The sequence below is a fragment of the Haliotis asinina genome, chromosome 11, assembly GCF_037392515.1.
Source record: "Haliotis asinina isolate JCU_RB_2024 chromosome 11, JCU_Hal_asi_v2, whole genome shotgun sequence".
Classification (NCBI taxonomy): Eukaryota; Metazoa; Mollusca; class Gastropoda; order Lepetellida; family Haliotidae; genus Haliotis; species Haliotis asinina.
In genome coordinates, this window is record NC_090290.1 from 42824044 (window position 1) to 42845559 (window position 21516).

At 36.2% G+C, this 21516-nt stretch overlaps 1 protein-coding gene across 1 annotated transcript in view; it reads right to left on the reverse strand.

Moving 5' to 3' along the window:
• Positions 1 to 1425: 1425 nt before the first annotated feature.
• The window catches only part of LOC137255446 (potassium voltage-gated channel subfamily H member 6-like), a 227982-nt gene continuing 207891 nt past the window's right edge, over positions 1426 to 21516 (reverse strand). Inside the window, exons 13-19 of the mRNA XM_067792886.1 lie at positions 20807 to 20906; positions 19091 to 19126; positions 14184 to 14417; positions 12572 to 12690; positions 11725 to 11924; positions 11068 to 11290; positions 1426 to 10156 (exon numbers count right to left, since the gene is read on the reverse strand). Coding sequence (XP_067648987.1) covers positions 9878 to 10156; positions 11068 to 11290; positions 11725 to 11924; positions 12572 to 12690; positions 14184 to 14417; positions 19091 to 19126; positions 20807 to 20906 — 1191 coding nt within the window. The 3' untranslated portion in view covers positions 1426 to 9877. The remainder of the gene's footprint in view (positions 10157 to 11067; positions 11291 to 11724; positions 11925 to 12571; positions 12691 to 14183; positions 14418 to 19090; positions 19127 to 20806; positions 20907 to 21516) is intronic.

Below are 21516 nucleotides of genomic sequence, written 5' to 3' on the forward strand. Positions count from 1 at the left end.
TGGAACCAATATCTTCGTTGACACTGGCAAGCTTGGTTTTAAGTGTGACTCAGCTGATTGGCTACAAGAAAATTCAGAGCCAGCAAAGGGAGGTAATGAAATTATCAGTGTGGTAAATGCATCCAGGGTATAGTGCTGGTTTATAGGAATGCACACCCTGGAGATATCAAGGATGGAAACTTCTGGGCTCATGTTGATATTTCATATTTCGGAGGAAAGGTGTAAGTGATTCCAATTAAATATGCTCAGTGAAACCAACAGTCATGCTTAAGCAGTTAGAAATCTCCATGTGTTTGTATAGGGATTTGAACATGATGTTTCTGAAATTTCTCAAGGACGAGACTATGCAAAATGTAGTGCCTCACTTGACACCATCAGATGAGTAGGATGTATTCATGGTACTTTGTGATATTAAAACTTTTCGTTTTGCTTATTGTCTGCCCTCATACTTCAACCTAAATAATCTGATCTTGCAAATATTGAAAAAAAAGCAGGTGAGCTACATGACATTCTGAATGTGTTAGTATATTCAGCAAAGATAATTTGACCGTAATTATGTGATAATTAATTACAGGTACCATAGTAGTGATTTTGATCTGAGACAAACATACAAAGTATTTTCATTTTGCCATATAATCTTTATCAGTTAATGAAGCTGAAATATATTTTTGAAATATAACGGAAATCTCCTACCCTGATTTCTGCATGCGTGGTTACTGTGTCATGTATAATTAAACAAAATGGGCCACCAAATCGAATGTACTCATTAACAGCATTCCTGAACTTCCAAATAAGTATTAACACATAAATGAGTAAATAAAACACTTTCTTTGCTTCTGAGTCCATCAGTATATTCTGATCAAGTTGACTCATCTCAGGTTTCTTTAAAAGAGTGGCCCAGGCATCTTAATTTCTTACTATTCCTTCTCTCAAACAATAGTTCATGTCAGTATTTTGAGGGTTAACAACAGGTAGAAAGTGACAAAAAGACTTCATAACTACCTTAAACATTTGCTTTCCCGACCTCTCAAAAATTCTCTCTGAAAGGTGACAATGAAAATAATTTCATCGCCCCTCATGTTATAGAAAAATTGGTGATTTTATATTGAATTTCTACAGCCTAAATTTGCTTTTGAAGTGAAGACAGCCCTCAAATACATTACTTGACTGATTTTCGTCATACTTTCAATGGATGAGAGGAGAAGAATCATCTATGACAACACGACAGCATCTTCACAGTTAAGTTTCTGAATATTTCAACCCATAGAGATGATGAAATCCCACAGTCCATTTATAGTGTCATTCGGGAACTGATTGGAAGATCTCCGGGTTTCTTGCATAATCAGTTTATGAGAAGTCACATTAGGATTCGGACGGCTGGGAGTTAACTTGTGGAAAACATTACTACCAAATATGATATACTGGTTGTATTATAATATTCTTTTATTCTCCATATTGGTAAATCAGCATAAACAATATCTAGGTATATTCAAAGGCGTATTCTAACAGAATCCAGATTTCATAAAGGCTTTTTCCTCTACTTGACTTTGTACACATTCAAAGTAATGAATATATTAACACCACTGATAAATGTACAGCGTATGAAAATACCTGCTTCAACATTGCTAAGTCTTCAAAAATATGAGTATCCTAGAAACAGAAATAACATGAAATAATCACAATGTTAAAAAAAATAACAAACTCAACAACTGCTGAACAAGGAGGAAAAGTCACTACACAAACACATTTTTTTACAATAAGACAAAACTAGCATTCTTGTTTAAAAAATAATAATAATAAAACAGATACTGTTTGACTTAGGATTTGCATATATACTTCGCTATGTGCTTTCGGAAGCTGTAGAAACAGGACATTGCTTTAATCAAGTCATTTAATGTCAATAAGATTGTGTCTACACTTGTAGAACCAGTCTCTACAAAGGTAAAGACATATGACTGGCATTTTGATTTGCTATTCCAAGTGATCAATGTAAGGTCATTATTCCACAAAAAATCTTCAATATCACACAGCTGATTATTTCATTGGCTTCGAGGTTTGTTTTTCTTATTTCACATCACACAGCCAAAGATATTTTGTAATTTTCATCATCAATAAAACATTTTGAAAACGTGATATATTATTGTGATAATTTTATGAGAGATTCTTGTACACATTCTCAACTAGAATCTAACTGATCCCACAGAATATGATATATTTTGTTTCAACAGGGTTCGTGCAAAAGCCTGGAATATCTATTTTTGCCTTAAAAGCCTGGAAAAAAATGTAAAAGTCGTGAATTTCAAGTAAAAAACTTGAATGAAGTGAAGATTGTGTCTGCTGAGTAACATCTAAAAGTGTTGGTGTCTGTAATATACACTGTTTTCAACTATACGTACGTTTTAAAAGTATGGCGCAAGACATAGGGAGGTCTACTGATCTCAAAGCTTTTTGTCTGCCTAGGATGGTTTTGCATTATGCTGTTTTGAATTTCAGATTAAACCTAACAGTGCTCAAAAACGTTGCATATTTTCTTATTTTTATTAGGTGTACATATATAATTCCTTGTCTTATTGGCCTTAATTTTGACCCCCAAAGTCTTAAATTTGGGTCTTTATATTTTGTACAAACCCTGTTTAACGCTTAGTGTGAAGGGTGATGTGAAATTCAAAGAAACAATGCCTGAAATAGTATTTGGTGTGAAACTTAACATTGATTAAAATAACCTCTATGACCTCACATGTGAGGGTACACATTTAAATGCGAAATTATTACCTCCCATGTGAGGGTATAAAGTGAAACTTAACATTACCTCCCATGTGAGGGTAAAAAGTGAAACTTGACATTACCTCACAAGTGACGGTATTCATAGAACCTCTATGACCTCACATGTGAGGGTACACAGCTAGATGCGAATATTACCTCACATGTGAGGGTTTCATCAATACTCTAACATTACCTCACTTTTGTGGGTATTCATCCACACACCTGGCAAGGCCCAGGTATCTGGAACATAGACAGGTGATGAAGGTACTGTACAAGTGGAATGATAATGGCCAAAGGGTTTTGTAGGGAATGCAGACATAATGAATATAGGAAAATTGGATTATATAAACACTAATATTCTACAATCTCATCTGGCCTTAAGAAACTTAATGTTCTTGTGACACTTCGATTTTCCATGATGAATACATGATTATGTTTAAAAAAAAAAATCACTTTACCTGGTTTTGTGTTCATTAAAATCAACAAATTATAACAGCTTTCACAGTTCAAGAATGTATTTTATGCTGGTGGCCTTGTCACAGGCTACAATATCTGAGTGTTAATGGCAAGGAAAAATAACCCAATATTCTTCTTGCTAAAATATCTTTTGTAAAGAAAAGTAAGAATTCAGAATTCAATTTTTGGGTGATCTTTCTCATTTTCTATCGCACAGCAAGGAGACAACAACAATGACAACTTTCTGAAAAAAAAAAAAAAAAATTATATATACTTCTACAGTGTCTTTATATTTGATTATCACAGGCAGATTGGCACAAAGTTTTTCATGGCGTGGAAACAGGATCTAGTGCCACTGCACATCAGTTATGACAGCATGTTTGCTCAAGATGGAGACAAGGTTTGACACTAGTTCTCCAGGGAACTTAAACTGCAGAACATATTTGAAAAAAAAAAATACGACCAATAATCTTTTGTTACTGTCACAACATAACTAACCCCCATTGTATTTACTTTGAAAACAGTTTTGTGATGCTATAGTATCAAAAAGAAAAACAATACATTTCCTCATTAGGCCAGACCATTCATATTTTTTCAAGAATATGAAAAAAAAGAAGAATTTTCCCTGCTAAAAAAAATAAAGCCCAATGTTTGCAATGGCCAATATGTACACTTACCAAAGAAGTATTTTTTTCCTTTTATACTTCAGAAATGTCAAAAGTAAAATCGTCTTTGTATTTAAATGTGTTGCCTGCCTATCGTGAGTATAATTGTATCAATTCTGGTCAAATTTGCCACTAAGAGTTATCTCGTTGGTACATCAGTGGTATTTGAAAACAAGTTTCACATGCTGGAAAAATAAGCACAAGAAACAAATCTCCTTGCTTTCCTAGTTATTACCAGGAGATGACTGCTTCATGTGTGTAATTTAAAATTTTATGAAATATTGTGGCTATATCAAATAAACTAAAACTAAAACTACAAGGTCAGCCGCTACTGAAGGAAAATACTGTTACACAAGTTCTTTGACACAAAGGTCATGCGGTGATTATGAATTTTATCCTATTCCCTTAAAAGTAGCTAAACAAAGCATAATATCATCAGTGTGAACAACAAATGTATATAACAATACATAAAACCAGTAGTTTCATTGCTGTTTAATTCACTGCGTTTTCTGTTTAAACACAGCTGGGGGGTTGAAAGAGTGCCGGCTGAGAGAATATGGTCATATGGCAAACAATTTAATTCTGTCTCTTGAAGGGTGAAAGATCACATACATACCTGTTTAGACATGAAGTCACAGTACATAAATATCTGTCACCATGAAGATTTAATATCAGGGCTACTATCTTATACATAATTTAACAAGAACAATAATGTCACTTTATCATATAAATACATGTTTATAAATGTAAATATTGCTGAGGTGATATTTAAGGAAATGTAAATCTATAAATACTATTATTGCACTTTTCCATTTTGGACAAGTTCATTAAATATGGATGTCAAAAACTTGTGCCAGAAATGTCATGAATTATGATGGATGATGTTAAATACTAGGTGCTGATAATTAAATTGTGTATTTTTACAATGAAATTCACATTTAGTATTTGTAATGGTGGGAATACATTTGAGTGAGTGAGTTGAGTTTAACACTAGTTTAAACAGTATTTCAGGTATATCACCGTTTGTCAATCTTACAGAAAATGATTATGTAATGTAGGTCACAGATGTTTACCATCTTGATGAACGTCCAGCAAGTTGGCAAGTTTGACAAGTGTCCCACTGAGGATACACTTCAAACATATGCTTGAAACCGGTGAACACCAAAAGGTCTGACTTCATTTTACAGCAACATAAATCAATTTGGCAAAGGCAAAATTATTTTGACTAGGAAATTCATTGACATTAAAACAAGATTACTGAATGTTGGATATTCATATTACAAATAAAACCTTGTACAAATATGAAAACCTACCAAGGGAAATAACTACCAATAACAAACTGTCAAGGGAAACAACTCCTGACAGACATTTGGCATGGACAAAGGAACAATGAACAACTTGAATGGTAAAAGAAAGGGTCTTATGTAAAAATGAAATATATCACATAATTGAAAATAAAAGCTGTCATAATTTACAATGTACAAATGGTTATATATACATATGAGGTATTGCTCACTATACATAAATCTTCTGAAAATAAGGTGTGCCATTGTTTCTCTGCGTTGTGTACTCGTGATCTGCCATGTTGCATTGTTAGTCAGAGAGGCCAGTAGTCTATAAATTAAAGCTCCATTAAAATCTACATAATCATCTCTGCCAACTGCACTGACAGATCAACCAATTCGCCCCCAAATTATCCCATAAAACAGATGAAAATTACACGTGGACTATGTATAATTTTGAGTTGCGGTCAAGGTATGTTGATGTGACACTACAATAGAGTAAGGGCTTATGAGTTATCCCCCACCCGATCCCAGAATTTGTCAGTGCAAATGGCATAATGCACATATATCAGAATGTCAATGAACACAAATATTTCAGAACACAAGTTAAACATCAAAAGCAACAACTGTTAGCTTTATGTCTGAGCATGGTGTACGAGTATTACAATAAATTTCTATTATCTGAATATCAACAGAAATATGCATACCTGAAATTCATGTGTTATTAATTCAATGCATTGTTGCTTATATTCCTGATTAGAGTTTACTTATTTCAAGCAGAGTGATCTGACAAGACTCTGAGGAGCAAGCACCTGTCCACCATAAGGCCTTTTTCTATTACTTGATTTACAGATCCGCCAACCCAAAATATGAAGAAAGTGGAAAAAACAAGTAACTGTTTTTACGAACTTTTTTGCCATTATATTCTGTACACCTGATAACAAAACAAAGAATGTGAAAAAAAAATGCAAATTATCCCTTTGAAATATTGTATTCCCTGATATGAGCTGATTAGTAAAAGTGAATCTGCAATGCTGCACCTGGCATGTATAATATACTGAAATGCAGAAATAAATTTTCCATATTCCCTTCATTTGTTTCCTCCCTACCAAACTAACATTTTTTTAAAATATATAAACGAAGTAAGTAAAAAGTGAAGCCTAAAGCAAAACAATGACTTGGTCTGGAATCTATTTTCAGGACACTTATCTCTGTTACTTCTTTTCTCTCAAATGTGGGAGTCAAGTCAGCCATTTTGGTGGACATTTTTCTCAGGACAATACATTTAACAAGAAATCTCCAGTGTAGTTAACAAGAAATACTGAGTAAAAATCCCACCTTCCTCCCTACTCTCATTGACAAGAAATACTAGTCAGTCCATAACTTTATAATCTACCAGTGATAACATTATTCAGGTGTTGGTCACACTGAATTTACTAGATTAGTCCTGTAACACGTTCTCCCTGCAGATCAGGTGTTGGTCTTGTACATATTGCTGAATTTCCCCTCTAACACCATAACTTATAATTAATTCACTTCCTGATGCAATATGAAACCCTTATCAGGAGTCTGAAATTCTGCAACCATTAAACAATATCCTTGACTAGATTCTTAACAACACAAGTGGTAAAAACAAGTGAAAAGCAAATCAAATGCCCTGTCGACTAGAATCTCACTCAAACTATATTCATTGTTCCCTGGTATTCTTATATAAACAACACCAAAGTAGCTCCGTGAAAACTTTCGCTCATTTGATACCAAATCATTAACTCGTTTAATAAAAATGGTATTACGCGGAAGGTCATTCAGTATCCTCTATATCTAAACAGAAGACCTGTTTAAGTCCCTGTTTTAGAACAACAGACTGTCACTAGACTATAATCCATTTATCAATACAAGTGTAATTTGAGATAACTCTTGCTGGTATTTATTTATTCTATGTCATAGTTATCATGCTGTATTTTCATTTAAGGGGCTGGTCATTTGTTTGAAGGGGTGGGGGATGTACTCATTAAAGTTAGTTTCATTTCATCACATGATATTAAATATTTTGTCTTTCAAAGAAGGTTGAGACAAGAGAACAAGAGGGTGTCATCCAAAATAAGAAGTGAGTGTTTCCAGTTTTACATCGCTTTTAGCATTATTCCAGCAAAATCACAAAAGGTACATCAGCAAACTGGGATTTGCACATTGTAACCATGAGGGAAATCAGACCCAGGTCATAGGCATGACGAACGAAAGCATAAACCACATGCTACCACTTAACCACAAGGCTACCCAATCACTCCCCAAATTTAGACAAACATAATGGGAGGGTAATTATCGTCAGAAAACTTCGGACCCCCACCCCTGTATGAAAAGACCAGTCCATAGTTTAACTGCATATCACTGTGCAGCAGTCTTGCTGCTCAAGCCCTTCCACCTAAACAAAGGACAACCACCAGTTACATTCATGAGATCTCACTTTGGGGACATGAAGAATGAAACTACATGAAGTTGTCAGACATTTCATAACAACAAATGACAACTACGAGTACATGATAGTATCACACAAATGAAAAAGAATACACAGCTGATCACAACTCATTGTTAAGTGGGACTAGAATCTGGGATATAAAATCCTTGTTTGGGGCTGACTTTAAAACATCCTGGCCCAAACTGAGGGTTTTTATCTCCATATCTTTTCTCACTTATATCAGGAATATGGAACACTCATAATGACTTCATTATTGGTTGATGGCAATGCATTCCTGTATCGCACTAATGTTCATGACAATGTCTTGCTTTGTGTCTAAGTCTCTTTAAGAAGAATAGGTTAGGTGTAATACAGGTATAGCACAGGTGTAATTACCATTTCAAATCCCATGAGAAGTATACATGTTATGCATATCTCTTGTTGAGGATAAGGGCCTGAAATTAGTCTCGTTGAGGATATAGGTCTGAAATTAAACCATAACTGCAGACAGCAGACCATTGTTCATGCAGCTGATTCTGAGCCCTCAAATTATCATGATGACATCTGACCATTGTCCATGCAGCTGATTCTGAGCCCTCAAACTATCGTGATGACATCTGACCATTGTTCTTGAAGCTGATACTGAGCCCTCAAACTATCGTGATGACATCTGACCATTGTTCTTGAAGCTGATTCTGAGCCCTCAAACTATTATTATGATGTCAGGCCATTGTCCATGCAGCTGATTCTGAACAATTTCAAAATAATTTCACGATGCAAAAATATATCTGACATATCAGTAAGACAAACTGTTGTGAAATAGTTTCAAGATTTGTAGGAAGATGAAAACATGTGCACCAAAGGAAATCTATTTTTCAGTGACAGTAAACATATTTACTTAAAAAGCAGATATGAAGGAATTTCAGTAACCATATATAATTCCAATGGGATTTGAATATCAATGGAAATTGTGACTGTGATACAGTCAACAGGTGCTTGTGGCAGAAATTTCTGATGAATATGGAAAGTGTTTTGTCTCATCTATTTCCATGTGTCTTGACTGCACAGTCTCTTACATATATCATAGCAATGGGCATTATATATGAAATATACACAGATGCAGGGTGTTTTAGCATGTCTATGCGTTTGAAGAGTTATTTACTTTTTTATGCTTTAAGAAGTTATTCCTTAGTCTAAAAGCATTGTAATTAAATGTATACATGTCAATAAGCATTACAGAGCATTACTGACTTGTCTATATGCATTGTGAATAGCCGTATACTTGTCTAAATGCATTGTACAAACTCTGTTGTGTTGAACTCATCAGAAACAAGGGATAGTTTGACTTATCCGAGTGTTCGACACATCCATTAGCACAGAATCGGCAGGGACCTAGAGATGAGTTCGACACAACCGAAAATTCATCTCAACTAAGTTCAAGACTTTGGGGCATGTATATATAAAGAGTTAATCCCTTGTCTATAGGCTTTGACGACTTTTCTACTTGTCTATATGCATTATGCCGAGTTAGTTTCTATACACGGGAGTCTAAGCATTAAGAATAGATACTCACTTGCCAATGAATTATGTCTATGTAATACAAAGAGTTACTCATTTGTCTATATGCATTAAGAATATTCCCTTGTTCTTGCATGATGAAGTCCCTTAACTTCTTTATGCATTATGAAGAATTATCCTCTTGACTATGCGTTATGAAGAGTTATTCACGTCTAATGAATATACATCATATCTTGGCATGAAGAGCACAGCAACAGAGAATTCTGTCAACACAAACTTGTATCATGTACAGTGCAGTCACCTGTTACAGTTTGCATGTAGATGTCACACAACAGCCTTGGCAGTAATTTCACCCATTATTTCTCAGTTTCCAATTTTCTGTTCTCGGTCCAATTTCCATCCAAGAACTTTACAGCAGTTCCAGTACTTTTCTTTAACGCAAAATTGACTGGGAAAAGTATGTAGAAACAATTCACATTCCTTTGCAATCTTTTCCCAGAATACTGTTCTTCAGACACATCAACGGGTCGTTGTTAAAACTGCAGTCTTGAACATCCAAACTCATCCTCTTATTTGTCATTCCCACACAGCATTTGTATAAATTGTTCCAGTGGTCTCAGCTAAACATACCACTCATATATTTCCTGTTTTCACATCTCTTCATCACTATTGTCTATCAGAGCACATATCTGCCTCAATATCACTTACAGTGTGTGCTGCCCCAGCGGAGCTCACTATCAAACATTCGTGTTCCTCACATCGAGGCCCTCCGCCTCATCCAACTGTCTCTGTTGCCGAGACGGAGACAGCATGACTTCGGGTAACTCAGCCTCGGACTGGTTGGCTATGGCGGATGAAAGACCTGATTGGTTGGGATCTGTTGTTGGATCTGATTGGCTGGCAGATGCAGGTATTGAATCTGATTCTGATTGGCTTGGAGGTTTGAAAGTGGAATGATGGGTATAAGGGGGTTCTGTGCGTTGCCAGTCACCTGGAGAAGGGGGACCAACTCCACCCTGAAAAAAGGTAAAAAAATTAACCTGGTTAATTTTTACAGTAGAATAAATCACAATCTTCTCTGAATTATGTATGCAATGCCCTCTTTGAAATTTATATTGCAAATAAACAGTATCAATAAACACCAAAGAAACTGATTACAGGCAAAGTGGTTCATTGGTCCTGGAATTATAAAAGCAGGCTCTGTGTAATGCACACCCTGTGATCTTGCCTGCTGGATACAAGCAACAAAACCACTTTTAATTTCAACATCTACTGGGTACTGAAGAACTGTTTGGTCCAGATACCTTGTCTTCAATTAAATGAAGTGGTGTTTAGGTAGCCTAGTGGTATAAATCTCACTTTACAAACACGGGTGTCCTGCATATCCATGATTCGATAATCTACAAATCTGATTATCTTACCTCACACATGAATGCCGCTTTCTGATTGGCTAAGTGCTATTCTATTATTTTCAATGTACCTTGCTTATAGGCAATGTATTATTTTCAGTGTACACCGCTGGGAATTCTGAACACTTCTGGTGCTTGACATTAGTACTTTTTTACCTCGAATAACATTGAATCAAGCACGGATAATAGATAATAACGGACGAATAAAAACAATTTTCAACAACGGAAATTACTGATGTTTTGCAATTGAAAATCGATGGAAGGGAGATAATTCTAAATCTGTTTACCTTCTCGCATTCAACAGAAGTGCTTCAAGCAGTTCAAAATTAAAATTCAGGTGTTTGGTAAGATAAATATGTTGTTCACTGGTCCCTTAGGGCCCATGGGCTCATGTTCCCTCAAGGTTTGTTTATGTTCCCCGAGCCTACACAAAAAAACTGAGGTCACAACTTACAGGCCTAATACCAGTTTCTAACTGTGATAGTAAGTAACAAATAAAATATCCCATCCTATCCTACCTCTTCCTGTTGTGTGTGTGGCTGGAACACAACTGGAGGTGGGGGGAACTCAAAACCACTGTCATAATCTGGGGCGGGGTAGATGTCCGGGGGCGGGGGGAGGTTGTTCTCAAGCATCTCTGCCGTGCCACTTGGTGAGACAGTTCTACTTCCTTGCTGGCGGAGGATGTCCAGGATCATTGCGATGTCGGAGCTCATCTTATGCTCCAGACGAGACAGTTGCCTGTCATAATAGAAACATTTCTATTGTTTGAGGAGAGTAGACGTAATTGAAACATATGTATTGACTGAGGGAGCATACAAACTGTTTCATGGGTGTTGATGCAATAGAAAAATATGGATTAACTAGGGGAAGAAGATGTGAAAGAAACTCATTAACCGACTGAGGGAAGCAGAAGTAAAAGGAACACATGGATTGGTTGAGGGGAGCAGACGTAATAGAAACATGCATTGATTGAGGGGAGTAGACACAACAAAAACATATGAATTGGTTATTGGGAGCAGACACACTAGAAACCTATGGATTCACTGTGGACAACAGACACAATAGAAACACACGGATTGATTGAGGAGGAGCCGACAAAATAAAACATATGGATTGATTGGGGTGATAATACAGTTACTTATATTGTATCATGTACTTGACTTTGGCCTTACTTTGCAAGTTCATCAAGACGTTTCTCGACCTCAGCAGGACTGGAGTGTTGTGCATGAAGGGAGCCATCAGGAAGGACTATCTGTGGATGAATTATTGGCTGCCCGGCGTCTTCAAACTGTGACAGGCTGGAAGGACTGGATACTGGAAGTGTCATACTCGACGTAGATTTTGGCACGCTTGAGCTCGAAGCAACTTTGTGCTAAAAATTAAAGTATATCATCTCATTTTGACGAATATTCCGTTACCACATCAGACATAAAGATGTTTCTCCTTTCATGTTACATATACACACAGAATATATGTCAACCAAGGTACTCTGACAAAAACTACATAAATGAGAAGAACATTTTAAGGCACACTATCATGCCACACTTCTCTCAAAATCAATATTACGTTTCTCTCATTAATACTGTCAGCCCCTAGTGTAGGTGCCAAGTAATTTATACTGAAAAAAAAAAATGACTTATTAAGATAACAATGTTATATTAAACAGTTTGATGTTCCTTGTAATGTTCTTTATTAGCATCCTGTAAAGCAACTTGTGATTGAGGTCATTCGGCAAACACTGACAACACTGTATGCGACAGTTTTCGATGTACGGAGCAATCGTTTACATTCCATATATGGAAAGTGTTATCTGTTTTAAATTTTTAGCCTTGAAGATTCAATTGTTGATTTAAGGCAAGTTAGTAAGGGATGATAAGTTTTTTTGTATTAATATGAAGCCAAAGTGAGTGCATATGCCCCAATATATATGTTTTAGACCAAAATATTGCCGAAATAGACATTGTGCCTTAACTTCAAATGATCCAAATCTTTAAGTGAAATGTTGCCACATTCTCTCACCGGTGGCTCCGGACTGGCACTCTGTTCCTGTAGTAATGGTGCCGTCTCTGATGACTTCTTGCTCCCATCATATCTCCCGGTCATTGCATTAACAAGTGTATTCACACTGCACAGAGCACCTGCAAAAAGCACATCACATCTTGCATCATTATACTGAATTATGTGAACATATCTACATGCGTTTTAGGTGAAAAAAAAAGCATAGCACACATTCGACTGTTCACAGATTCTGAGCAGATATTTATGTGTATTTTAGTTGCTAACACAGGACACTTGGTATAAAGTTTCTTTCTGACAAGCTCTGATTCTAACCATGAAAAGATATCAGCTTTTTGTGTAATACAATGGACCTCATTAAAAGTAAAATTCAACCAGCAAAAGTCAGTCTCAAAAGTAAAATATACTGAGAATTTATAGACAGATGCTAATAAGATGAAAGGAAAAAAATTCTAGAAAAACAAAAAGACCAAAACTATGATTGGGCCAAGAATTGGTATTAGAAATTGTACAAAAATTAGGAGTCTTCCAATGTCTATGGGGCTATAAAAAAAACTACTGAAGGTGCAGACCTATCAGACAAAGTACAAGGTTGAAAAAAACCCTCTATTTCGTGCAAAACACAAACTTGTATTTCAAGGCAAAGGCAACAGCAGTTAATCATCTCAGAAAAAGACAGATAACTTGCTTAAATGGAAGACAGGAATACCAAATATCTAAAACTGTACTGAACGAAAGTACTTGCTGAATATGACATGATCTTTTTGTAGTGAATAAACAAATATATCCCCCACAATATATCATGATCTCAAATTGTTTTTGTTCAGTATAGCCATGGAATAAAAACTGATGCTACATCAGTTGGACAATGCCTTTCATAATTCTTGGTTTGTGGAACAAATTATATGTACATAAATAAACCATTAATTTAAACGCACAAATGTCACATCACAGTTCTGTAAAAAACATAATGCGTTTATCTCAATATCACTATCAGCCCTCAGGGAAGCTACCATAAAATTTACTCCAAAAATTGTTTACAATTTCAGATTAGAATATTAAATTAAAAACTTTGAATGAACTAATGCAACACTGTGCCCTCTTCAGCTGAACATTATTTCAAGCTAACCCAACAGAGTTATATCCCTTGGAGCACTTGTTAGTAATATCCCATACCTAACTTGTGATTGAAACCAGTTCAGTAAACACCGACAACAGCGCATGTGACACTGTTGGATGTATGGAGCAATTGTTTACATTCCATATATGGCAAGTGTTCTCTGTTTGGAACCTGCTTGCCTCGAATTTTTAACTATTGATTTCAGGCAAGTTGTAAGGGATATAAGTCTTTTATTGCATCATTAGGAAGCTAAAGTGAGAGCATGTGATGCATCATGTATAATATTGGCCAAAATATTGTGGAAGATGTGTGACATTGTTCTACAAATTTCACTCAAATTTATTCCTATCAAACACAGTTAAGGCAAAAGGCATGGTCTAACTGAAGGAAAAACTATGCAAATATTAACAATACCTACGTGCAACTCCTAGATGAAGGAACATCTACAAGCTACGATAATCTGAATATATATACCGATACCTTGTTTGACGGTACCTGCAATAGAAGATAACCCTGTTCCAGATCGTTTCTTCTCGTCCTTTGGTTCGAAGTCAAAGTTGGCCGGAGTGACATCTTGACCAGCTTTTGCTGGAGAGAATTCCAGGATTCCGGCACCACTCTCTCGGATCTCTTCATCACTTGAGTCATAGCCCCCTGGTGGTACATCATCCATACCACGGTGCTTGAATGATCTTCCTCCTCGGTGAATGTAATTGTGCCCTGGTTCATCTGAAATGCAGAGTTTAGATAAACATATTGTGTCCGAACCCCGTCTAGAGACCGAGGAATTTTTGTTATAAGCATTTCTTTCACTCAGCAATTTAGAGTATTCTTTTATATTCTCAGGAATTAGTGAGTGAGTATGACTATGTGCCCTTTTAAACATATTCAAGCCATACCTAGGCTCAGCACACCAGCAAAGGCCTTCCAAAATTGGATGCCGTGTATGGACCAAGAACATTCTGTTCAGAATGTTTACCATTTCCAGAGAACAGTTATGTTGCAAAATCAGGGCATTTCATACATCCCATCCTTGGAGCAAAACATCATAGTTTTGCCAGAAATCTACACGCCCCAACCAGAATCTCAAATAATGGCCCCTGTCAGTTTTGGTGTTGATAAGAATGCCAATGCATTTGCTTTCTGTTATTGACCTTCCACGCTTCACAAACATTATTTCTTGAAGTTAACAAGCACATGGAACCAAAATAATGTCGACAGTTGAGTTGATATAACAATCTCTGGTTGATATAACTATCTCCGCTTGATATAATAATCTCTGGTTGATATAGCAATCTCTGGAGACAAGAGATGGTGCTTTTCTCAACACTAACGGTACTTTTTCCCTGGAAGTGTCATCAATGTCTTTTGTTTTTATGTAGAACTTCGGTCTCCGGTTTGGTATACCATAATGCAATCCAGTTCTCATACTGTCATTTTAATAACGTCTTTAAATGGTTTCTAAAATCTATTGAACTGTTTTGTCAAAATCTAAGCATTCCTTTGCCAGCTGTAAATTTTCTGCATAATGATCATACTCAACCGAACCGAAGACCTTGTACCGCAATACGCACTGTGGTAAGAGCACACTGTTTCACCCCCTAATATCTGTTTTGTTTTAAAGATGACAAGGAAACATGAGACAGACAAAACTATCTAACACAGAATTACAACTAGAGGACAACATAAACTGGGGCAATGAATATGAAGGGATGCAGGGTTTTACCTAGGATTAAGTATGTAAGTAGACTTTGTGGAAAAAAATATCAGTTTCAAATCCAGACAGCAAGGTAATTCAGACAATCGCTACTACTATTACTACCAAAACTAAATTTTGTGAGTGTGAGTTTAGTTTCATGCTGCTTTTAGCAATATTTCAGCAATATCATAGTGGGGATACCAGAAATAGGTTTTACATATTGTAGTAAGTATGATTTTACAACCCTTTTAGAAATATTCCAGCAATATCAGGGAGGGGTGACACAGGAAATGGGCGTGACCCATTGTATGCCTGGGGAATTGGACCAGAGTCTTCAGCATGATGAGCAAACACTTTAACCACTAGGCTACCCTACACCCCTACTACATGTGTACAAACACAAGTGAGTGACTAAATGGTAGTCTGTGGTATGATTAGCTACACATGTCTGATCACCCACTTGATATAAGAGAGCCATGTCGGCATAGAAAGGTGCACCAAACAAGCTGCTTTCCTCTAGGCACCAAGCATACTGTATTACTATTCACAATTTTTAAGCAGTAAGTGAGTTGGATTCTATTCTGCTCTTATCAATATTCCAGCAACATCACCGCTGTGGACACTACAAATGGGCTTCCTGCATTGTACCCTTGTTACCCAAACTCAGACCTTCGTCGTGGCAAGAGAATGCTTTAACCACTAGGCTACCTCATCTCCCCATAATACAAGCAATATCAAGGTAGAGATCACCAACATTTCATTCTTCTGATCCCATAATGAATAAAATAATGGCCTGAAGGTGAAGATACAGGTAGATGGAACCAGATGTAGATATTTTTGTTTTTCAAAGTAACATTTAAATGTTACTGGATCTTACGATATTGAAGCATTGTGTGTATTGTCAGTGAAACACAGTGGTTAAAACATTGCAGCACTGAGTCAAGACACATGGACATCCAGAATTAAGAAAATGACATTAGAATAAATTTTAGAAGTCTCACAAAAAATACAGCATTTTGTGTTCTGCTACATAAGAAACTAGACAAAAATCAAGCTGTAAAATCTGAAAGGCGAGGATGTGCAATCAGCATAACACTAAAAACTCAAGCAAGACCTGTAGTGTCAAAAGTTGGCATTTAATCACTGTATTTAACATACTGGAACATTTTGCCTATTGTAATTGTAACACTTGACTCAGTAACATTGAAGTCATAACATTGACTCTGTCTACCACATCAAACATTGTACCTAACACAACTGAGAGAAAACTCCTACCTACCCACCCTAAATTTTGAAGAAGTGTAATCGTAAATACATGTTCGTTATCTGACCTAACACTGAAAGCGCATTGAAACCTTCTGCATACTGATACTGGAACATTTCAGCTGTGCTCAATAACATTATACATTAAGATACATTGGTTACTGCAAATTGTTCCTTTTGAGTCCAACTGCACTAAAGCATTTTCCTACTGTGTCCAAATGTCACTGAAGCATTGTTCCTTTTGAGTCCAACTGCACTAAAGCATTTTCCTACTGTGTCCAAATGTCACTGAAGCACTGTTCCTATTGTGTCCAACTGTCATTGAAGCATTGTTCCTTTTGATTCCAACTGCACTGAAGTACTGTTCCTATTGTGTCCAACTGTCAGTGAAGCATTGTTCCTTTTGAGTCCAACTGCACTGAAGCACTTTTCCTATTGTGTCCAACTGTCATTGAAGCACTGTTCTTATTGTGTCCAAACGTCATTGAAGCATTGTTCCTCTTGAGTCCAACTGCACTGAAGCACTGTTCCTATTGTGTCCAACTGTCATTGAAGCATTGTTCCTTTTGAGTCCAACTGCACTAAAACATTTTCCTACTGTGTCCAAATGTCATTGAAGCACTGTTCCTGTTGTGACTGAAGAACGTTTCCTACTCTAAGTTACAACATGTGAATTCACTGCTCTAATTTATCAAAGGTGAATAACTCCTAGTTGTCCAATGTCGTGTTGCTCACAAAGCCCCTCTAATACAGTCACACACTACACACACCTACAACAGCTTATCTTGTTACAACTTTTTCTATCAATGTTCTACTTCATCAAAGGGAAATAACTCCTAGTTGCCTAATGTCTTGTTGCTCACAGACCACATCTAATACAATTATACACTATCTAGACCTACAACAGTTTAGCTACTTTATCAAAGGCAAATAACTCCTAGTTGCCTTATGTCTTGCTGCCCATTGGCACATCTAAGGCAGTCATACACTATCTATACCTACAACACTTTGGCTACTTTATCAATGGAGAATAACTCCTAGTGTCTTGCTGCTCAAAGAGCACCTCTAATACAGTGATACACTATCTATATCTACTACAATTAATCACAAATTGCATTGCAGCTACATCACAACATGTATGTACACTGAAACACCATAGAAACACAAGTCACACCAATTCTACGCTAGACACAAACAGACTTTGGGCAGAAATTCAAATTTCAAAATGTTTTTTCATCAGAAATGTGTTGAGAAGAACAAAATAATTGCCTTGGTGATGTGATTGATTACAGATAAAAGCAGTGGTCACGTGATACTGAGGTAACCATAGCAACAATATGAAATAGTTCCACATTGAAGAGTCTGCTGAATATGACTTGATACTACTAGCATTCTCAGAAACAACCAAATCCTAAGTGAGTGAGTGAGTGAGATTATACAGTGCTTTGGGCGTGGCTCCAAACACATCATGACTGATGACCCAGAAAAAAACTGTATAACTTCTAAGGGCAGACCAATTTCATTTCTTGTTTAACGGATCCGCCAGCCGTATTGTTTCAAGAATAAGAAAGAAAAAAATTAATTTGCCCCACTCAAAAAATATAATTTTAATGTTTGTTTTGATTAAACATTTTTTGGAATTGTTTTCTTGGCCCATATGCACTTCATTAATTACCTTTAGGTATTCTGAGGGCCAAAATCCATAAAATAAGACATAAAATTGGTCTAGCCTAATTTGGGAAAGAAACCTAAGCCAAGACATACAGTCCCTGAATATTTTTGTTACTGCCTAGCACACCCTGTGATGCTAGTCCTACATAAACACAGCAATTCCACCACTTATAGTGGAGGTTCCATCTACTGTCAAATAAAGATGGTAAAACATTGCGTTAATATAGTGTTTCAGTATACAATGGAAGACATGTAAATCTGGGAGTTACTTCAAACTGAACCATATTCATCCATGATAATGTGATATATCACATCGACACGGCAAATGATTACTTGTAATGTTTATCACCCAGAAAGCAGCCACGTCAGGTAGCTGTCAGTCACAGAAATGTTACTGCACCAATGCACACCGAGATTTAAGTTTCAGTTGGAATAGTAACTCTCAATGAAATTCAGTCCAGTTTTGGAATAATTTCTGAAATGACATACTTTCAACAATGCTGCATGTGTCTGAATATACACATAATTTTAGAAACACACCACAACACATTTGCATCGCCAACAAGTACTTGAATAAAAACATTGTGTTCAAATTCTGACATGGTTGAATAACTTGATATATATTTGTATCCCAGAGAAACATTTTTTAAAGGGACACTGTCGAATTCATTCCATATGTCAGGTATTCTGGTTACCATGCCAACCTGTTGTAAGTTGTGACAGTGTCCCTTTAATTTGAACCATATCTGCATTTACACAGACGACATACCTGACATTGCAACTACTGGAACATCGTCATCAAAACCTGGAATAAACATTTCATGTAAACATTTAATTCCTTCTGTCCTAAAGCTGAGAAGATATGTCTTCACCCAGTTTTTCATTTTCAGTTGCCTTGTGCTCATGGTTACCACAGAAAAACTGCTTCCTAGCAATATTTGAATTGAACCTATTCAAAGTGCCCAGCACATGTTGGTTGATAATGAATCTGAATACTGTTGTACGTGGTGATATTAGTGCTAAGTGATCAAAAGAGCCATTCCTTAACATATTGAGTGAGTTCAGTTTTACACCCAGTTTACTAATATTACACCAATATCATTATGGGGGACACCACAAATGAGTTTCACACTCTGTACCACACTGGAGTGTTTGTGAAGTAATAACTACTGGACTGTATTGCCTGCTGTTACGAGTGTATATTTTCTATATATTTTGTTATTAATTCAGTAATAATTATTATTGGGTCACAATGTTTAGTGTTTTTGAATATTTAATATGATGGGTCACATTTCGTTTTAATATCTGGTCAACACTTTTAGGATTCTGGTTTTCAGAATTTATCTGCTCCTAGTTTTTGATGGTTACTTCTGGGAGACTTATTCTTGGGCATTCTACAGTGTTGACGATGTTCGTTTGTGCCCGAACTTTCGGGAAATGACTTTGTAAATATATATAAAGGCTGGTTGCCGTGCGGAGGGTGACACTCACACTCATTTACATCACTACCACGCTTGATAATCGAAACCCGTCAACGCCAGACCTACATTATCTGCTGTCGCACCGATCGCTGTGTTGACATAGTTGATTCTCTCTCACACCAAGACTTTGGTGAGTTTGCTATATTGTATTTTGTGACCCATTGACTTAGATTTTGTCACTCTTGAATAGTACCTGAAATCTGCATTGCTATATTGACTTGTGACTTTGTATACCTTGCTCTCGTTGCATAAAAATACATAATTTGAACGTAAACGAACTGTCTCTGTTCTGTTTTGCTGGTTCACAGGAGATTTCTTAAATTGTTGTCACGGTAAATTCTTAACCATAACACTGCACATTTATCCATGATGCAGTTTAAGAATCTTGCACTTATAGCATGATATATTTGTGAAGAAACTCATAACAACGAGTCAGTCAAGAATACCTAATTATTATCTAAAAAATGGACTGGGTGATTTACAGATCCTGATTAAACAAAGGGAGATAAATCAGCTATGAATCAGATGATAGCTAATGAAGTCACTCTGCACAGTGGCTACTTGCAACAATATGTGTTAATGAAATCTTCAATTTAAAAATTGAAAGTGTACTGGTTGGCAATAGGTCAAAGAAGCATTGTCTCTGATGTGACAATAATGTCAATCTTCACTGTCAATACGAGATTTGATTGTATGACTTATTTAATTATATGTGTCAATCTTTATCTGAATACTTCTTCTTGGGGTGTAGAATTAATGGACTGCTCAGCTGTTTTAAGTATGAAAATTTTGATAAGGGTCACTAATTTAAAATGGGTGGAAACCATGATTCTGTTTCTAAAAGCTATCGTAGCACTACAACTGTCGTAAGTCTATATTACAGTATAGGAGTTACGACAACCATACAATGGCTTTATGAAACAGGGCCGAGACCTTGTAAAAGAAAAAGTGAAACAAAAACATAACATGTGAAAAATACAAAGCATGATATAAGCTCCACACACCTTGCGAGTCTATTGATGCCCTGTATGGAGATGCTGCCCTGCACCACCGTTTAACATGACGCGACTTGTTTCTCCCATCACTTCTTACAACAAGCTCCTCCTGGAACAATACACACAGAAATGAGCCCATACATCCTTATTCAAAAATATACAGTCACATCTTGTTAATCTGACACTGTCTGTTGCATGCTAAATTGTCAGATAAATGAGACTATGTTATGTTTATGCAATCTGTTACCAACAAAAGCATCTGATAAAGACGTCAGATAAACAGAGGTTGGAAAACGAGACTTTGATTTGCATAAAGAAATAAGGCCAGAAAATATATCTTGTTTTACAAATTTGAGTGAAAAAATATGACCGGCAGATCTGTAAAACGAGATATAACTTGGTGTGACCTAAAATAAAATTGTACCCATGTTTATTCTCACTTCCCATATGTGTCATAAATGCAAAATTACTTTGAGATTACTGGGTTTTTCAAAAGTATCTGCAAGACTAATGCCAAATTTGCTGAAAATATTTTGTAAAAACCATTAATTAACTTGCCTAGCAAAATTCCACTCATGAAAAAAACCCCACTAAATTGCAGCAATTGCCCTTGACATACTGATGAAATTAACTATCTTTGTCCTCAGAGTAAAAGTACAAAAGATAAGCACCCAGCAAATAATGTGTCTGAAGTTTGTACAAACATTCCGTGATTCATT